This window comes from Takifugu flavidus, chromosome 18 (genome assembly GCF_003711565.1).
Source record: "Takifugu flavidus isolate HTHZ2018 chromosome 18, ASM371156v2, whole genome shotgun sequence".
Classification (NCBI taxonomy): domain Eukaryota; kingdom Metazoa; phylum Chordata; class Actinopteri; order Tetraodontiformes; family Tetraodontidae; genus Takifugu; species Takifugu flavidus.
In genome coordinates this window covers 4336592-4357823 of record NC_079537.1, presented here as the reverse complement: position 1 = coordinate 4357823, position 21232 = coordinate 4336592, and the positions used below count along the sequence as shown (strand labels likewise).

At 46.2% G+C, this 21232-nt stretch overlaps 1 protein-coding gene across 3 annotated transcripts in view; it reads right to left on the bottom strand.

The window, feature by feature from the left end:
* The window catches only part of LOC130515021 (protein shisa-8), a 55127-nt gene that overhangs the window by 16835 nt on the left and 17060 nt on the right, over positions 1-21232 (bottom strand). For all 3 annotated transcript variants that reach the window (XM_057015000.1, XM_057015002.1, XM_057015001.1), the window contains exon 3: positions 15665-15786. In XM_057015000.1, coding sequence (XP_056870980.1) covers positions 15665-15786 — 122 coding nt within the window. The remainder of the gene's footprint in view (positions 1-15664; positions 15787-21232) is intronic.

Sequence of the window (21232 nt, the reverse complement as noted above, 5' to 3'; positions counted from 1 at the left end):
GTGCTCAGAAATGTCCTCATCAACATAGTTTCCAGCAGATAATGAGACCGTTTACATTTCATCTCTTTAAATCTGGATGTTTGATGTGACGGCAGCTCGCGGCAGCTCTTTTTAAAAGAGGATTTGGAAAACACGCTCATTCTCAAGGCCACACACACACACACACACACTAGTTTCTCTTTGAAATATTATTGAAGAGACCTTTGATTGAGCCACAGGAAGGCAATGAAGGGGGATTTTTAAAAAGAAGAGATAAAGAAGTGGAGAGAGGCTGAGATTATTTAGAGGGGGTGGAGGAGAGTGGGGAATTGGCTTTGTCGTCAGAGACAATAATTAGGACATGAGTGAGAAAAAGGAAGACTAAAGATTATATGCAAAAATAAAGCAGAGAGAAAACACAGCAGACTCTAAGAGCTCCTAGGAACCATTTCTGGAAAGTTGAGAAAAGTAGTGGAGAGAGAGGAGTGTGTATGTTTACACGGATGAAACACGCTGCAGTCCGACAATGACCCTGGATTCTTGTCACTTTAATAGTTTTGTTTGGCCAAAGTGGCTCCAAGTGGTCTAATTTGATGTCCAATGGTTGGTGACAGCGGCGCAGAGCGATGTTTATGAAGTGCAACGCTCCTCCTATGCGTCGTGCGCGTACTCCAAGGCCATCAAACGGGTTCATATATATCTATAGTGGCTCTGCAGGCGTGTGTGTGTGTGTGTGTGAGGCACCTGGATCTGACAGATATGAGCTTTTGTGTGTGAAACACTGGTTGTAGCACTTAGCGAACAATAATCTTGGATAATGGCTAAAATCAAAACTCCCACTGCGTTTGTTCCCCCGTTTTTCAAGTTTTTCTTTTCATGGCGGCTGGGAAGACAAAGAAACCGAACCACAATAGAGCATCGGCAATGCTGTTCAAGGTTCAAGACGAAGGCGGGGAAATCTCACGGCGTGCATCACTTTCAGCGGGTCCGTGTGTCAGCAGCCGCGGGCGTGTCCTTCTGTCTGCCGTCTCGGTGTCTCCTCTGAGCTGCTGCTGCTGGTTACTCCCTGACTAATTTTGGGCCGGCTGTAATGCGATTGCGGAGGCGATGGCCCCGGACGCTCCCTCTACCCTCTCAGACTTGTACTTTATCATGAAAATTCCCCGTCTGCACCCGCTGCGGGTCCGAAGGCTCATTCCGCGCACATTCTCCTGCAGGTGCTCCCAGCAACAGTGAGATCACTCACTGGGCCTCCCGCAGCAGCGTGGAAATCAGCCCGCGCCGTCCTGCTCTCAACAGCTCCCATTACAACACTTGGGCAGATTTGACTGATCAAGCGTATTAACTTGGACCCTGGAGTGGAGGGGGAGGGGGGAATCTAATAGTGTTAACAATTACAACCATACAGGCAGTAACAGCGACATAAAAGCCTGCCCTTTATCCCATCGCGTGTCTGATTTAGGGCTAAATAGGCGGCCGATGAACCAGCGTTTATGTCATATTTATGCATTCTTCACCAGTCATTGTCTCTGGAACAACTCCAGCTTCCCAAACAATAGTCTAGAGTTAGCAGGATTTAGAAGGAGAGCTGAGGATTAAAGGAAATGTTTCATTTTGAATACTTCGATAAGGGAAAACATTCTAATCGGGAATTATGTTGATCTGAGTACTGAGATCGACCCTTTTATCACTTCTCCCCATTTCTGTGAACTCATTTGAAGCATTAACGTCTCCATCCATCAGTCCTCCCTTCTGCTGCCAGAACACTTGCTTGTGCACATCCACACTCCATTATGTAATTCACTGGCCCAAAATGTCTCCATTAACTCCAGCACATTCAGAGCTCCGCTGCCCGACTCCCCTTCGCACCGGTTACCCATCCGGCTGTCGCTCTGCGGAACTCTCGGGCCCTTTCGTGTCCACAGAGATGTCTCGGAGTGCTCCACAACGTCAGTCACACCATTATTCATTAGCTCATGTAACTCTCTGGAGGGCCTCGCACACTGTCCACCTATATATCAACGTATGCGTGTATAATGCATCCCTACTGCTGTCTCCTGGGATCAGAGGGTGAGGGAAGTGGGGAGGCAAGTTCCCACTGATAAATATACAATAAGGCCCTCTTTTTGATACTATGCTATGGATCACACACACACACACACACACACACACACGCACACACACACACACACACGCTCTCTCTCTTACTCCTTTGTCATTTCGAATCAGCAGCAGCTCCTCTCCATGTTCCCTAAAGCGTGAATCTCTTGCTAGTGTGCCCACCCACCATGTCTAACAGTGATTGATGCTCCATAGACACACTCCCAATCCAGTGTTTGCGTGCGCGTGCGTGTGTTCACGTGCATGCTTGTGGTTGACCTTCAGATCACCTTCTGTTCCAGTCCCCCCCCCCCCCTCATCCGTCGCCCCCATTTGAGCGCCCAACTTGGTACGATTTGACTGATCCCTGATTAACATGGAGGACCGGGTCATTGCTACATGGCCACCTGGGAGGGAGGGAGTTCAATTGTTGAAGTGTGTGTGTGTGTGTGTGTGTGTGTGTGTGTGTGTGTGTGTGTGTGTGTGTGTGTATGTGCGTCTATGAGTGTGTGTGTGTGTGAGGGGCAACTGTTAATTGGCTGTTATAGAACAAAACAAAAGACAGGATGTAGAAGTAAAAGTGTAACACTTCTTCACTTGTGCACGTGCTCATCAACACGTTGGGTTTCTCTCCTTCGAGAACCCGGGCGCGAGACAAAGAGGGCGATCCAGAGGTGTGACGGCGCCGGGGAGGGGCCGTGATGGAGGGAGCGGCAATGGCCCGCTGTGAGGGGAAGGGGAGGGAGCAGATGGCTGCGAGAGAAAAACAGATGATAAAAGGGGATGAGTGACAAACGAGGAGACCTCGCCACGCCCAGCGGTGGGTTAACCGGGAGAATATCCATCCTCCGATTAAATGTCTCACACAGTTTCAAGACCACAAAAGCAGGAAATCGTACCTTTCATTCCCGCTTAACCGTAAATCTTCTTTCTAAAGAATGTTTTATTATTTAGTCGCGTTTTTGATCCCCAGTCCTCCTCCCGACCTGCGTCTTTGCTCGCTGGAGGCGCTCATTTGTGGATTCTGTCACACTTTGGAAGCCAGATCTGTCAGCCCCCACCGAGAGAGGAAAATGAGACAGAGGGGGAAGATGTGAAGATCTGCGGGTCGAGCCACCTCCCGATAATTACCCCTCTCACCATGCGCTGTCATCCTCTAGGTGGTGTGAAATGTAGGCCGCCGTCCTAAAAATAATCCCGCCGTTCGGGATCACGCGCCCTCACTTTCATGAATGACTCCCTCCAAACCAGCTTTGCGTCCTCCCCCACTCTGTTCTGTCCCACCTGTCTGAATGTGGGTCTGACCCCTCCTCATCTAGGAACTAATGTGTTGTGATTGAGGCCTGGATTAAAGCAGCAGGGCGGAGCCTATTTCAAAACTGCTGCCGGGCCCTTTTTGCCTCGGATCCCTGCCGGACATCGTTCATCATTTTTACGTCTGCATAAACTCGTGATTTGCGTCTGACTCTTTTACAGGCCGATTGATTTGTCCGACTGGCTGATTCTGCACTCTGCAACCGTCCTCATTCACCTTCTGTAAACAACTGCTCGATGGTCACCTTTTACTGTCGGACACAATCATTCAGGCGTAGCGCGGCTCCACCGTTTATCAGTGATGCTTTCTCTGTGATTGTCAGGTATTATTTGACGGTTCAGAGTTTATAGGTTTGAATTCAAGGATAAACAAAAAAACCCCGAACAACTCGGAGGTGAAAACGCTTTCTAGTTTACTGCCACGCCACAAACCTGCTGCCTCGCTGAAAAGAAGAACGCGACACCTTACGCGCACATTCCAGAAATGCCACTGCAGATCGTTTAGGAAGAGCTGCGACTCCAAACGCCAAGGTCAGAAGTCCGTCAGCAACGTATGATTCAGCTTGTTATCAGCAGGATGAGGTGTATCACCCCGGGGTAGGTTATAAAACAACCACCCTCGGGCGGGACAAGATGAAGTAATACATATATAATAAAATGTGTCCTTCTGAGTAATTCTGACTGATGTTCAGGGTCCATCTTTTCACTGCAGGTGCAGCAAAACTAGCCTTTGATAGCTGATGCTGGCGCTGCCTACCTCTATAAAAAAAAGCAAATAGGCACATGAGAGAATATTGGGTTTTTTAAATAAATGTGACATTTCCATGTGACTCAGACAAGCAGTTGTTCTCCTCCTCCCTTCATGCTTGCCGCAGAGGTGCAACATGAAGTGACATACACCGTATAAACATAATATATTGAATCGAATCGGGGGAAGGCAGCGGGCTGTAGGGAGGTGAGACTTTGTAGTTTGGATTAAATCTGCATGCATTCGCATCTGTGCGTTTCCTCCTGGGATCGGGAGTCATTTGTAAATCCTTCACCCTTCTTACGCTCCCTTTCATCCCCCCCCAGAGCCCTCTTCCTCTGATCCCTCTTTGTTTCCCACCACATCATTGCCTCCATCTTCCATACACATAATTTCACGTAGCACATTACAGTTGCCCTTTACCTCCTATAGCTCTATTTTTGGCATCTCAACTATCAGGGCTTTGCTTCATCTTTCATGCCAGGGGCCCCTCCCCCCCCTTGTTTTTCACCTGTGCTTTTCTCCACCTCTGATCCTTTGTTCACGTCTGCGATGCTGCAGCAATCGGCAGGCTGAGAATCCCGTTTATTAGACTCTTGCGCTGCTCTTCTCCTCTCACTCCCTCCATCCCTTCGTGCCTCATCCTCTGTTCCCATCCTTGGGCATCGGCTCTTTCATGCTGGCCCCTCTTTGATGTCTCCCCCCATAATAAATCACGATGTCTCTGTCAGCAGTCAGTCCCATCTCAGATCTGGTCCAAACGACGAGCTAATCTAAAGGGCAGAGTGTGACGGGGGAATTTTTGGTGCCTGTTGGTGCTTCTTCCCTCTCTGTCCTTTCATACAACCTGTTCAGCAATGAAAGGAACCTTTACTCAAACTCAGAGGAAGCAAAGAAGTAACAGGAAGTGTATGGAATGGAATAACATTGTTTCCCAACTTGCATTCCTGCAGCAGCAAGAGTAACCAAATAGCCGCTAATATTATTGCATCGCTTGGTGCAATGCAAATAAGTGAAGTAGACATATTCAAGATGGCTCTGCTTCAAAACCAACTGTACATCTTTCTTTAGGAAGCTTTGCCACTTGCTGCAGCTTGTTCTACCTTCTGCTCGCTCCTTATATTTATCTTCATTCTTCCCATTCTCTCCTGCCACACAGGCGCAGGTGTCAGCGCCACAGTGCACATTAAACATGGCTGCACTGCGAAGAGCTATCAGATCATTTGTCAGTGTTCCGAAGGCAACAGCCAGGCTTTATGTAAAATGCACATATGTAATTTAACACCTCTATCTTGTGTACCAAGTGGCTAACTAGCCTACATTAAGTAAAAAATGCATGGGATACAAGAAGGCTGATTTAATATTTCCTGTTCTGTGTACTGATTAGCATTACTGATTACCCACATCCTGACCTGAGATAACCTCAATATCTAAGACTCCACCACCCTCTTGTCAAAACTACAGTTGGTTGAAAAACACTTTTGCAGTCTTTGACCATATAGAGCGACTTTGACCCGTCTGAATGACGTCACCCTGTTGTTTTTGCTACTCAAAAAACAGGTCGGAGAGTTTGGGCTCCATTGGGGACCCATCATCTGGTGACCGAAGAACTGCACGTTCTTAGACGAGCACTTTCAGATTTTTGCTTCTATTTAAAATCTGACAGTGCCTCCGTTTACATTCACAGGATATTTTAGGGCAGAAAACTCTTCCCAACACATTATTTTCCCACCTCAAAAACCACAACTGCTGTAATCATTCAAACAGCGCGGCAGTGCGGGTGTAATGCGAGGTGTGGTGTAAATGGTGCTTTGATTGATGGTCGCATTGCAGGGTGGTAATTGGCAGGCCGAGGACGCAGCGGCGTGCTCCAAATATGGCGAGACTCCTCCGAGTCCAACGGTCTGAGGAAGGCACGAGATTAGCGGCGTTGCGCAATCGGATTAATGCTACAGTTAGGAGATTTTTGTTTTTAATGATGATAAAATGCAGCGTGGGTTTGTGTGTGTGTGTGAGAGAGATATATAGAGAAAGAGAGAGAGACACAGAGAGAGTAATAGAGGGAAGAGAGACTTGCTGCTGTTAGATAAATGACATGTGTCATCGCTGCAGCAGTACACTGGCAGCAGAAAATAGCTTCAATTTGTTACATGACAATCTCAACTTGTCACACACACACATGTACGTGTGAGAGCACACACACACACACCCACACACACACACGCTTGCACAGCATTTTACAAATGGGAACAATGTCTGTGCATGAACTACAGGGGAAAATGACAGTTTTGACCTTGTTAAGGTGCCTGCGCAGTAGAAAGCCAGACACTTCGACCATTTTTCAGACAATGATCCATATTTAATAACTTCCAATGAGCAAAAATCAGGAACAGCTACAACGTCAGATCCCCAAACCTCTTTACATAGTCAGCTCTATATTAATACAAACATAACGCCTTTATTTTATCTTATAAGTTGAATGATTTTAAACATTGGGTTATTTGCTCTCATCTCCATGTGGTTGATTAACGGTTGAAGTCCATAGTGGCGACTCCAGACAGGTGTGTCTCTGAATAACAGCAACCGTCCGGTGTAATTGGATGTAGTCAGGTTTGTGCCGACGGGTTACTAACGTGGAAACGAACCCTGCAATTAGTCACTCCCTTTCTCACAGTCGTCCGGTCGACTCACTTCCTCCTGTACGCTCGACCGCCTCTCCCATCATTCAGCTCAGGTGTGTGCCTGTGTATGTGTGTGTGTGTGTGTGTGTGTGTGTGTGTGTGTGTGTTTTAAAAGCAGGCTTCTGGTCACCATAAAGCCTGTGGCTGTCACACAGAGCTGTCATAACAGACCTGACTCCTCCTCCGAGGACCACACATGGCTGCGTATGATTAGTTTGCGTATCTGAAACGACATGATTTGATGTGACAGCGTGTGAGAGGACGCGTGCATGCGCACATGGCTTGGGTTTCTACATGGACATGGAGGGAAAGCCACTCTGTGTGTGTGTGTGTGTGTGTGTGTGTGGGGAGCGGTGTGTGAGGGTGTCAGTCAGATCACCCTTGTGCTTTCCAAGAACAGTGAATTTCAATATAGAACTGATTTAAATTAGATAACACACACACACACACACACACACATCCTCATATTCCCATCTTTCTGAAGACTTCTGCGGACATAATGCCACTCCCCAGCTCCATACCCCGTGCCTAACCCTCATGACTACAACCTCAACCCTTAAACCATGTCTGAACCCTCAGTCCTTTGAAGTTGTGAGGACCAGCTACTATGTCCTCAAATCACTGGTAGCAAGTTTTTTGTTACTTATTATTTAGCACGTAAAGAACACACACAGATATCATCTAACAAAGGTCTCTCTCTCTCTCTCTCTCTCTCTCACACACACACACACACACGCACACACACACACACACACACACAGAACTGGGCTCAGCCACTGCTTCTTTAGTGATAACTATGTCAATTTAATTTCACAGCAGGAAGGTTATTGAATGTTTCATCCTCTGCTGCTGCTGGTTTTACATTTGAAATTACGGTGGGGTGCTGGATGGGTGGGTGAGTGTGTGGGGGGTGGGGGTGTCTGGTAAAGCCTTTATTCTCCATCTAACAGATAGTTGAATGTTCATTACCAATGATTTACGTGCAGAGGACTGAATATCTGTGTCTGGCCGGAAATGAAAAGGAAGCATTTTGTCCTTTGATTGCTGATCCAAGATCTTGCCTGAACGTGCACATTCAGGCTAGTTTGAAGATATGTGCACATTCTTAGTGTAGTGTAGAGTGAAAAGGGTCCATTTGTGCAAACCTGTCCTACTGAATTGCGGACACGTTGCTTTTCCCTTCCCCAGTAAGAGATAATATGGAAATTGTAAAGCTAACACTGCTAATAAGCTGTTCTGGCTGTAGAAAAATACCGGCAGCCAAAACAGCTTATTAGTTTAAACTGCTTTTGCTGCCCATGCAGTCGCTGGGTGAGCCGCCTCTGCAGGTAACGCCAGAGCCAATGAGATGAAATGAAAAGGCCCCAGCTGCTGGGGGTGGGGATTGATGAGGGACCGAGGGAGTGAACAGGCGATTCAGTCCTACCGATGTGTTCCCTTCGCCGACGGACAGAATGTTCCCCAGTCCATCCAACTGCCATTCCTTCAAAATTGTTCACGAAGACACCTGCAGCGAGGCTGTGCAACACCCCCCCCCCCCCAGCGCCACCGCCACCGCCACGCGGGGGGAACTAATCTGGCTCTTACTTCATCTTATATGTTGGCTTGTTGAGTGTAAGCGCAAAACAGACCCTTTTTAAAAAATAAAATCCACAATTTACATGACAGAGGAGCCAGGCGGCGGAATCGGCTGGACTCCTGAATCCCGAAACACCGGGAGCTCCGGTCTGATGACTGCAGCAGCCGATGAAGGCAAAATATACCTTCATTAGGGATGCATGCTGATCGTGCCTGGGTTTGCAAACAGCACGGCCCAAGTCGTATGAAAATGGACCTCAAAGAAGAGGAATTCGTCCTCTTCCGTTTAAATCATGAGAGTTATTTCAGCTATTCTTGGGCAAAGTTACATCATAACATATGTAATATGATCATTTCGTTAGAGAAAATTATATTCTGGGCATACAAGGTGATCTGTTTTCACCACACTCACACACATCATCTTCCTCTGGAAGTGTGACCCTAAATGCAGGGAAGCATTTAGCTCACTGTAAAAGGGGTAATGCCTCATTATGACAGAATAACGACGCCGGAATGGAGCAGGATCCATCCCAATCTCCTCAGAACAGTAATACTGTACTATCAGACAGCCTGCAGCAGCAGAGGGTAATCCTGGACATTTAATGTATAGCCACGCTCTGCACCTCACTCAGGGGCTCAGCGCCGGTTGGTATCAGTATCCAGCAGACACGCGCGCTAACTTCGACACGCGCGCTGCCTTTGAACCGCGGCTCCGCCGGTTTCGGCCCCACTCATACAAATTCCACCCTCTGCTTACACATTCAGGATTACCGACCGGCTCCAGCAGGCACACACCGTGAAAAGCCTTTTCACTTACTGTCATAATCTCCTTAATGAGGCGTTTCCCCTCCAAAAAATCCTGTCAATGGGTCGTTTATCAACACCCTGCAAGGCGAATAAATGACAGTTCTTGAGACTCACAGGCACTAAAATAATGAAAAATCTCTATAAAAATATATATATAAATGTGTAAAATATTTGGAATAATAAGCAAAAGCCTGCAAATGGACATGCCAACAGTCCTCAGTGCCAGTTGGATGAGGACCAAGTTCCTCATTCTTCAGATATTTATCTTATTCCATGTATCATTTTTGACAAATAACATAAATTCTTTACGAGTCAGGCAGCAACAACTTTTAAGTTGTTTCCAGCAGACTAGACTGCTAGTCCCAGGTGGTCAAATGTAGACCTTCAACTCTTGTACTGGTGCACAAAAGTGATTATCCTTAATAAATATTGATGATTTCTCATGTGGTCCAGGTATTATTCTGATAAAAACCACAAATCTGGATTCATTTCAAGGCGTCGCTGCGATGAAGAGCTCCGCCCCTTTGCCGCTGCCTTCTGACTGCGGCGCTGCCTCGGTCACTGAAGCTGTAATCCACAAGCAACCTCGGCTTATTAAGAGGCTTAGCCTGAACATTCCCCCTCAGTGAGTTGCTTGACTTTCAGCAGCGGGGACGGATCTCAACGCAGCTGAGTTTTATTGTCCACAATCTACTTTGCTTTCATTTCACTTCACTTCTTCCCGTCTTTTTTCTTTCTGTTTTGTCACGCTCTCAGTTCACATTCTTGCCGGGCTCCTCCGGGGTTTTCCCCCCCTTGAACCGTTAAAAGTTTGCCTCGGACTCGTCGCGCCTCAGCCCTCCACCAAAGCGCTCCGACTGCAGACAGTCGGGCTGTGACTTAGCGTAAACAAGGCGCGGGAAAAAGAGCCAGACTGAAATCGCATATTAACAGATTAAGAGATAGCCAGTGGTGCCGATTTACCCTCTCTGAAGGTCTGTCTGACTGCATTCCAGCTCCCCGCCTCAGATAAAGATGCTGAAATATCACTATAAAAGTGTCCTATTTAAAAGTTGGGTTCGACCCTGGGTTTCGTCAGACCACGGCTCTTTTGAGACTACATGTTTGTCTCTGTCACACCTAGCGGTGCCTCCATCTTCCCAAAAAGAAGCATCTTGTTGCCACATGTGTTCTGCAGCTGCTTTAGTGTTGCTGCAGGACTCTTCCTGTCATTTCACCAGCTTTGGGGCAACATCGGGCTCTTGTTAATGCCACTGCTGGGCCACATTTTACCCACTTGATCCTCAGCACCTTGTAGGTTATCTTATATGCTCTTATTTCCCAGTGAAATTTCTCCTAGAACAGCTGAACCTTACTTTGGAATGATCAGAGTCTGACTTCAAGAAAGATGTCAGGTCTGGTTGAAGACGTTCCTGTCGCCCCATCAAATTCCAATCAGCCTGGCTGTACGGGGTCCCAACGAGAGTCACCTGGAGGCCAAAGCAGCTGCCACAAAGACGCTGAGGTCACGCTGAGGTCACAACCTACACGGATGTCACCTCAGTGGCTGCCTAGAACGAAACACTGCACCCTGGGGTCTCAATTACACGTCGAGGTGACTGGATTAGAAGATAAATGTCTACGGACAGCTAAATTCATGTGCGATGAATCCACGTTTGTTCCCGCCACCATTGACAGGCAGAGATAACAAGGTGGCAGCGGCCCGGCGTGCGACTGTATCAACGAGCCGCACAAATCCAGCGAATGCACAACAAATGCGGACGCTAACTCGCCTTCACACACAATTCCTGCCTATAATTGCCATTTTTTACTCACCGCCCGTCTCTCATGAAGCTGCTTTCTTCGCTTTGATTTCAACGTCACACTCACGTTACATCTAATGCACGCGCTCTTCCGCTCACCCCCACTTTGTCCCTTTATTCTTCCTGCTCGTCCTCCTTTGAAAGTTCCACCCTCCCACCTCAGCTCCTTCCCCCTCCCTGCTGTGTTGTTTATATATATATTTTTCCTACACTCTCTGCCTCCCGTTTCCTCTCCAGCCGGCCGTCAACATGTAAATTACGTCCCACAAATGCAAATCTTTCCCGGTGTCAGAGAAGACCTCCGGTGGAGACAGAATATTCCCAGCTTCCAAGCCTTCAAATCATTGTAGTATGAAGGTGACCTTGAAAACTGAATAAAAACATGCAATTGAGTGCCTGCTTTATTGTTTAAATCTTTTTTATGAAGGTTGCTATGACTACGACACAGCGCTATACGGGGTATTTAAGATTTCCATGGTTCCAGGTTGGCAGGCTGCTTTTTTATTAGATTATGTGACTTCGTAGCATTTGTAATGAGCTTCAGAGGAGGAATAACATAAGTGTGTGGGTACTGTGATAATGTTTTACAGCCCTTATTGCCCAGCTTTTAACTACACCATCAATTTAAGTGGGGAGGCGTGATCATTTCAAACTCATCAGGACGGCGGCGAGCGTGTGGATCATCACAGTAGGTCAGTGATGTTCTCAGTGCTTTATGGTATCAGCCCAGTGAGATCGTCACATTCTGAAGGAGGTTGTGTCCAAGCGGTGGCAGCAGCTTGTGCCGGAATGCTGATTTGAACGGTTTACCTGCAGATTTCTCTTCCTTAATCGTAACGTTCTTGGACTTCAATGATTCCGTTGACGGCGCTCAGTCGCCTGACAGCAGCTTTAAGTCATCAGGATGCCTCAGTCCTTGGAGATCTTCTCTTTCGTCTGTTCTTCGCTGCCATCTGCTCTTCTCTCATTCTTTGCCACGCTGCAACGTTCTTATGAGCTGTACACACCCTCTTGTCGTCTCTCGCTTTGTTCTTTGTCCCTTTTTCATGCCGTTTTAAATAATTTATCTGGTGACCTTTGTTCGATGTTTTTACACCCTTTCATGTCTTCGTACATATAAATATATATATGCGATGTTCAGGGACGTGTGCGGAATTGCGCATAGACATTCATCAGCAGGTATGTGTGTGTGTGTGTGTGTGTGTGTGTGTGTGTGTGTTGCCGGGTGACTGTCCTCAGGGCAGCTCTCCACACCAGAAGAGACAAGCAGCTGACCAGCTGTCCCCCTCGCAGCTAGCAGCATGGCGTCTCTTGTGTCTATTCCTTCTATCGTTCTCTCCCTCATCACCCTTCACGCCTCAAACCCCCCATTTTTTACCCCTCCTATTTCCCGCTCTTCCACTCCCACCGCACTTTGTTCTCGGACTTCTATTGTCCCGTTATCAACGGCCCCAATCTCACCTTCCCGTTGAGCCGAATGAGCCACGTTGCCCGTTGCATTATAGGTCTTTTTTGTCCTTTGTTGTTCCTCGGCGCTTCGATTCCCCCGCTCCCCCCGCGGCTTAAAGTTAACATCATGGCACTCTCATCCGACAGTTTGTCTCTGCCGTTGTATTAAATATACATCTGCTTTGGAATTGAGAACAGGAAAGAAGGGGAGAGCAGAAGGCAGATAAGGAGCAGATTCTTTTGTCTGCGCGGGAACACGGGGATTTGGCTGCTGTCTTCATTATGGAAGAAAAGGGATCTGGAACTTCAATAGTTTCATCCTAATGGGCTGATCTCGTGCTTTTCACTGCTCTCTATAATATTTGAATCTGCAGCTTCAGCTCTAGCAACACCCTGAATAGATTTCAGACGCCATTTTGGGCCTGGTTTGATGTCAGCTGTTTAAGCTGGTTCCTGCTCCATATTTGTTTTCTCTCCCAGTTCCTGGGAGATCCGGCTTTTGTTCTGCTGTGGAGGCTTTAGTACCGGTGTGTGTCATTGCACTGTGGCTGAGGCCTCTCAGGTTTTAACGCGTTTAAGACTTGACGAGGATAAGAAGTGTCTCCAGCCTTATTGCAATGTGCCCCATTTTAAATTCAATTTAGGAGAAAGGTTTAACTCTAGTGAACAAACACATCAGCAGTCGGAGCTGATAGATAATGGGAAGAAACCATTTTCCAAAGTCCAGGCGAGCAGAGGGAAAGCAATAAAGACTCAGCCTTTTAGAGACACAGGAGTTTGGATCAAAAGAGAGCATCAAAAAGGGAAAATGTAAAATCGACCACGGAGAAGAGGTGATTGTGTGGAGAGGGCTGACATTGCAGGAGCATTCTGTGTCATCGCCCCATACTCAGACCCTAGAACACACCACACGAGTACCCACACACAACCCCCTCACACCTTCCCTTAGCATTATTTGGCCCTTTTACATTTATAGCAACAGGCTTCATCCTTCCTCTGCATTATTCAGCTTTGCAGTAATCCTAAACTAAACCTAAATGCCGGGATTACAGAACCAGGGAACACCTTTGCTGCTCTTTATAAAACACCATGGAAATGCTGAACGTATTCAGCCATCAAGCGTGTTGCTGAAGGCTACAGGATAATGCCAGGTAGCACGTGAAGCAATGAGGAAATGAACTTGCACAGGAAATCAATGCAGTCTGATGGATGCTAGCATGCACACAACGTGACAAGCAAATGCATCATTAGGTGTGTTTACGTGCGTACTGAAGTCGGACTACAGTTGCCTGCTCGATGCGTAATTTACTTTCTGTTTACAAAGGAGTTTGCAGTACCTGGATTATGGGTGGAGTCACGTGACCCCAGGTGACCTTTGAAGTCACACACAACAATCCATAAGCAAGTTAGCCAGCGAGGGAGCCGCCACAGCTAAAACTTCATATATTCTGCTTTAGAAGCACCTAAGAGGCAGAGTGAGCTCATGTGGTGAACATATAGGGGCTCACAAAGGATGACAGAAACGAGGATACCAAAAAGGACGGCATCTTTTTAAATAAATCTCCATTTTGGATTTTGTGCCTGACCTAAACTTTCAGGTACAGAAACATTGCGGTGCCTCCGCATCTTTCCGATAACACTTAGATATACTGAGTCAGTATGGGTTTGTAAAGGCTGATTCTGGGCTGATTCTAGTCGGCCTACAGGGTCCACGCATGCATTTTATGTACTTGAACCACCACAGGAATTCGGTTTCCTTGTGTTCACATAAATGCACTCATTGTCTTCCTTATTTCCCCTGTATGTGAATAAATACTGCATGTATGAGTGTGCGGATCAAAATATGACTTAGGGAAACTCTGTAATAACTTATATATGAACTGGTGTTCTTTGTAGATTAGCTCACTTCTGCGACTGGTGTTTCTTCATTCTACTGATTTACGCCTCCTTTGGGGAAGAACATTAATAATAAAAGCACCGAGACAACAGAGTCACAATCTGGATGGTGGTAACAATAAAACAGGGCCGCCGATGATGGATGGGCAGGGCTAGCTGAGAGATACCGAAGCACGCTAGTGTGAGTGTGTGTGTTTAAACATGTTTAGAGACAATAGGTGACAGATGGGCCAAGCAGCATTCCCTCTGTGGCTTTGAGACTAGAACATGGCTAATTACATCTTAATTAAATATGACCTGTCTGTCCCCCACTCCTCTGTGTCCACTGATGACACGCGTGCTTGTGTTTGAAGTAGAGTCAAACCTCTCGTGCATGTGTGTATGAGCCTGTATGACCCTCAGTGTTCCACTCCGAACAGTTTTGGTTGCATTTTATGGTTCTTAAAAGATCACAGTGGAAGTCAAGGCTGATCTCACCCCACTCATATCACGTTAAGCAAGACACTATTTTCCATTACACCCTCCATCCAATGCCAGAGCGACTCCTGTAGGAAGTTTGGTAGATTCCAGTCTTGCTGACTCTCTCTGACAGTAACGGTATCTGCTACATTAGTGGTGTGATGTCATAGCGGCGTTCCCGCGCACTAAGAAAACTTTACAGAAGGGGGGAATTGTGATGTTACGTTTAGGAGCAAAACTCTGAATTCTCTTTCTCTGATGAATCCTCTTTGGACTTTAATCCCTAAGAAGTGACAGCCAGTGAGGATTCACCCTGTTGACTCCATCTATGCGTGTGCCACAACAATGGAAAGGTACCAGGAAGTGCTTTTGGTATCATGCCCGGGACTCGCTTGTCGTTGGTTTATTCTGCTTTCGTTCCACCAGGTTAATGAGGGCTTGTTTTGTCCTCATTAACCAGGTCCTTGATGTCATCTTTGCCGGTCATTTTGGGTTTGACTTAGCTTGTTTGGAACACCGGCCCAGTTAGTCACAAAAAACTGAAAACTGGTGCCAGGTACTATGGAAAACCCTAAAAACTGATAGTGGAAAAGCCCCATCTGTACATTAAAGTGCCTTAATGGAAATATAACTGCCTACCACATCAAAATGAAATATACTTCTAAGAAAAACGCACTAGCACAGGTGGAAAAAGAATGTTGACCTCTGAATGTCTGTGAAAATGTATGGTTTGTTCTTAAAAATGATTCCTTCTAAACTATCTCAGCTCTTATGGTGTTGCTCATCGAGAGCACCGTCAGGGTCACACCACTTGCCAATGGAGACATATGGGGGACGCGTAGAGGACTGACCGTTGTTGGAACGCAGGGCCCTCGCAGAGATGCCATTGGTCCCCATCCCTATGGGATGGTGAGCACCGGTTCCATCCACCACTCCTGCCTCCCCAGGCTGCTTCAACAGCTCTGTCAGAGTCCTGGAGGAAGAAAGGAAAACAGAGATTAACGCCCTTCCTGTTTAAAATGAATCACAAACACACCAAATGTAGACAACAACAACAATTTACAAAAGTACACAAAGAGGACTGAAGGAAGTAGGACTGAGGCAGAAACGTTAAGGCACCGTAAAAAAAGGAAGAAAAAAAAAGACTACCCTCGCTTCCAAAAACAAACCCGACTTAAATTCAAAACAGAGGAAGAGGAGATGAAAAGCTCCAGTCTCTGGATGTTGGCCAAATGGGAGCATCAGTCATTTATAAAATATAAAGTACCTTCCCATCTCGCCATCTTTTATTGTTTGATGCCTTTGAACAAGTACTGACGCCTCTTCGAAACTAGAACACAGGCAGGAAAAAGGTCCTCCAGCATGCAGAATTAACTCCAGCTGTAAACAAGAGCTGGCTCGGCGTTCGGTCGGAAATGCGCTCCGTTAAATAAACAGCGGAATCCTAGAAACCTTTAGGTGAAAAAAAAATCACTAATGCAGTAACTAAAACTAAACACGTGATAGAAAAGCAGAATCAAACCAAAGAAGAGGCGAAATCCCGATGCAGCTGACATACAGGCAGGTTCCCTTTTGCCCTTTAACAACTAATTTTCTACGTAAACACGAGTCGTGACCACAGATGCAGCCAGCAATGTTTAACTGAGGCCGTTGATCTGCATGTCGTGGAAATAATTGGGTTCATAGTGACAAATGGCTTATTTTGCTGTCATTTTGCAGCTCAAGTTGGGGCACATTCCAGTTCTGAGCAAGAAAATAGAGGAAATAGATGTTTACAGTTGGGACTCCCCCCCCACCCCCAAATAAACTGACTTGTCAAAGTGAGCCCATGTGTGACTGCAGTTTAATTGCTGTCAAAAGGTTAAAGGAAACAGCGCAGACAATATCGGCACCTGCTGCATGTGGGTCTCCTGAGACCATCTGGAAAAGAATTACAATTAATAAACATCTAAGCAATTTTCCATATGAGTGACTGGACATAACAGAGAGCTCAACGTATCCACACACAAGGAGCTGAAGAAAATATCGATCTCTTGGACGTAAAGGTGTTCCAGTCATTTCTGTCTTGTAAGGGTAAAGGGGCTATCTTGGGGGGAGACAGATTAATCCATTGACATTGTTCCTAATAGGAAAATTGGTCTGTTTATAACAAATCAATACAAGAACAACATTTTGGAACAAACTAAGTGCACAAATTGAGATTCCAGTGTATTCTGAGGATGCAGAGGAACGTGGCATGAGAAAAAACTCCTCCTTTGGTGCCAGACAGATCTCGCAACACCACTGTCAGGTGTTTCAAATGAAGTGTCGAAAAGGTTATTTGGAGCCCTGCGATGCCAGTGTGAGCGCAGCTTCATGAGCGTCATCGAACATCGTCTATTTTAACAGCCTCTGTAGTTTGGGATGAATTTTCCACAGCAAAACTGTGACAAACTCGAGCAGATTCAACCGAACGTGCAGCCACAACAAACGATTTGGATTTAGCTACACTTTTAATTGCTGTCTGGGGGGGGGCTAATATTCTCTGTTCTGTGTTGTACTTGTTGTGTCACAGCTTATCTGCACTCTCTCTCTCTCTCTCTCACACACACACACACACACACACACCCTCTGTCCTGGAGCAGGATTTGGGATGTGATTAGGGTCCTTTCACTTTCCCGATGTGATGGCAACGCACTCAGGGCAACTCCTCTTCATCTTTTCCCAGTTCAGGCTGGGGTCACTCATGATTAACACTTGCGGGTAAATAAAATATAAGACAAGACATTTTGGGAATAACAGCCTCAGATTTAATGTTGATTTCAGGTGCAAGTTTTTTAAGAAAATCTCACACGTAGGCAAATCCATCGGGGGCATTTATGTCACGGTCAACTTGCCTGTCAAACAATTGGAAAACAAATGACCATGGCTACCAGTGTGTGTGTGTGTGTGTGTGTGTGTGTGTGTGTCAGTGGACGACAATGCCTCAGCACCCTGATTGTGCATCAACGTGCGCGCTATTGTTTTCAGTTGACAAAGAGTGCTTTCTGCTAAAAATAAAGTGAGAAAAACACCCCACGGTTGTTCACAAGAGATTCGGTGTTGTTACACACACACACACGCACACAAGAACACACACCTCCGGGTGCAAACACACTGGCTCCCCTGGGTCTATGTTTTCCATCTGAATCACTCTTCACTGTCTCAGCAGGTTAGTTTATCTTACAAGGCTCCCCGCAGATGATTCCAGGGGCCTGGAATGCAGCATCAGACTGAGCATAGAGATGCAGTTTTCAAACACACACACACACACATAAACACACACACACACACACGCATCAGGATGCAAACTACCCACCCACCACAACATCTCTTAATCGCTACCCATGAGAATTACAAAGTGACTCATCTCTCTGCACCATCAATGGAGATATCCTTATTCTTTAGTTTCAAGTGTTTTGTTTTACTATGTATTTTGAATTGTTTAGGTAGTTTATATCTGCCGCGAGCTCTGATATCCTGGTAGTTTACAAAGCTTCAGGACTGAATTCAATTCACTGCATTTCAACGCAATCTTCTGAAAGTCCCGATGCAGATCAATGAGCGTTGGTTCTCGACAAGAAGCACCGTGAGTCTATTCACAAAATTGTATTTCAACTTGATTTCCGACATCTTGCCTTGTCTTTTTCCCCTGAAACCTCACATTTAAAAAATAATAAAATTCTCCTCTGATGTGTTTTTTTTCTCCTCACCTGTGGCCCTTATCCTCCTCTGTAATCTACTTTTCTCTTTTCACTAGAGACATTTCACAGTATCGGAGCTGACAGTTTTGACGTGAAAACGGGGGGGAAAAAAATCACGGCGAGACAGCGTTTCGATTAAAAACAAAACAACATATTGATGTTAAAGTCTTCAGGTGAGCGCTGCTAGCTATATTCCAATAACAGTGTGTGTGTGTGTGTGTGTGTGTGTTTTTGGGCTTTCTGGAGTTTCATTTATGACCTTTCCAGGATTCACAGCGGTCAATTGTTTCATACAGTTTACTGTCTCCTGAAATGAGATTCTTTTTTCTTCCATCTAAAACCATCTGTGTTCTCCACATTTCCTCCATTTCTCCCCAATAGCGTTTGTGTTTCATCTTGTCCCCTTCGCACGTATACATTGAAGGTATCTTTCTGATGTTGTTCATGCTTGAGTTTGGATTCTGCCTTTGGATTTTGTTGTTCGGAAAGTCCTATTTGCTGATCTAATGCGGCGCCCTCTTCAGAACCGGAAAAGAATTTCAGAAATACACTATTAAATCCTCACTGGATTTCAGCTCATCTGTGTTCTGGACATAAAGTAAATGGCTATATTAGCAACAGGTTAACATTTGATGATTTGAGAGTTGAATTCCATGTACCGATGTACACATTTAGGGGGTTGGGGCTACTCAGCACCATCACCTTCAGAGTCAGATACAGCAGACAGTGCAGCTAAGTGGACACTGGCCTCATACGCAAGGTCCTGACACACCAACGCAGCATTTGTGTGCACATATGTGAGCAGAAGCAGGCACGTTGACACGCTTTAGCTGCCAGATAGCGCACCCTTGCAGACTTGGTACAGAGCCTGGGTCGCCCTCCCAACATGTTCTGGTCCTATTAAAGCTGACAGTTGCCAAATAACATCCCTTGGCATGGCCGAGCTACACGCATGCTACTGGCGGTCTGTGTTCTCTTGCGTGAGCGTGTGCTTTGTGTGTGAGCCGACATATGAGGGGTCAAAGCAAACACAAAAGTGACACTCGTTATCAGCTCAACTCATCGCTCCATCAATTAATTAGCAGAAATGTCAAACAATAAGTGTTATCAGGGAGATGGGAGTCGACTTCATTAACACAATAGCAACGATTCATAAATGAAAAGAACACTTACATTCTTTCAGCCATTTCAATGAACATCCTCTAAAAGCACGAGGAACACTATGAGTAGCATTTATGCTAACATGGAACATGTCAGTAAACTATTCATTTAAACTCCTTTTCCCTAATCTGCAACAATGTGTCAATCGTTTCTGCATACCTCAAGTTCGACCTTGGTTTATATTAGCAATGCTGGCCACCCCCCCACCCCCCACCCATATTTGAATGCGGTGCATCACCTCCATCTGTTTTCTAATAAACATTACCCTCCTGCAAAGCAGCCGTTCAATTTGTCTCCTTTAGATTCCCTCCAATCAGCATCCAGTCCACACACGACTTCTAGCACACAGTGTTGCAGAGTGCCTGGAAGGCAAAGAGCAGCTAAATAACAAAATAAACACATTCGTGGCCAGCATGCTGGAAGCAAAGTGAACCAGTCGCTGGCAGAGTCTCAGCGCTGAAACTGTGGCACCACTGTGGATGATGTCACAGAAAAAATACCATATGTCAACCAATGAGTCACCACCGGGGTGCATTATTTTTGGTCCTGCTTTAATTTAGAAATAAGCCAACACACGTACGTGCACACGCGCGCAAACACAAACTCCTCTGGGGATTTGTTTTCAACTGTTCAGCGGAGTGAGTCGCACATATCACACGCCTGCGTACCCCCCCCCCCCACACACACACACACACACACACACACACATACACTCGCAGACACATCCATTATTCATCCTGTGAAGACTTTGTCATTATTGATAACACACAAGTGCTCACTCTATGATGTGCTCATCATCCATCACCGCGCCGACATGGAAAAATATCGATCCGTTTTATCAGATATTGATTGGCGGTGGTTAAATAGCTGCTCCTGTGACCATACAACAATTATCCGTAACTGCTTGGATATTAGGTTTGCTCATTTCCCCCCCAGGGTTTTTGCAGATCTATTAAAGGGAAGGCTGTCCCCTAGGACACAGGGGTCATCATCCCAACCATCCATCTCTTTGACGGCACGCTGAGATCAATCCAGCCCTTGTGCCTTTTATCGAAGCCCAGGTGGAACCAACACAACCTGTAAACATCGTTTACTGTAAATATGTCATGACCAGGGCAGCGATGATGTATTAGCGGCATCACGGCGCTCTATCACAACGCCGTCGGGAGTGGTTGTAGGAATTGGTTGCACACGTGAACGGAGGAGTGAAGCGACCTTGGACTGTCGCCGCAGGCGTGGACACATGGCGCTGGATGCCGGCTGCTATTTGCGAGATGCCCAATTAAAAAAGAACACACATATGGGAGGATGCATGGATGACCTCGGGAGGGGGAGCGTGGCCCAGCGATTGGAAGGTTGGCGGATCGATCCCCAGCTACTGTGTTCTCGATTAAGAAACCACCAATAACTCCTTGTGATGATCAATTCTAATCTATCTTTTCACATCACACGTCATAATGTCAGATTCCGGTCAGCTACCATCACGGTTGATGTCAGGCTGGTCCTCAATGTGAGTATTTGTTGGAATTGCTTGTG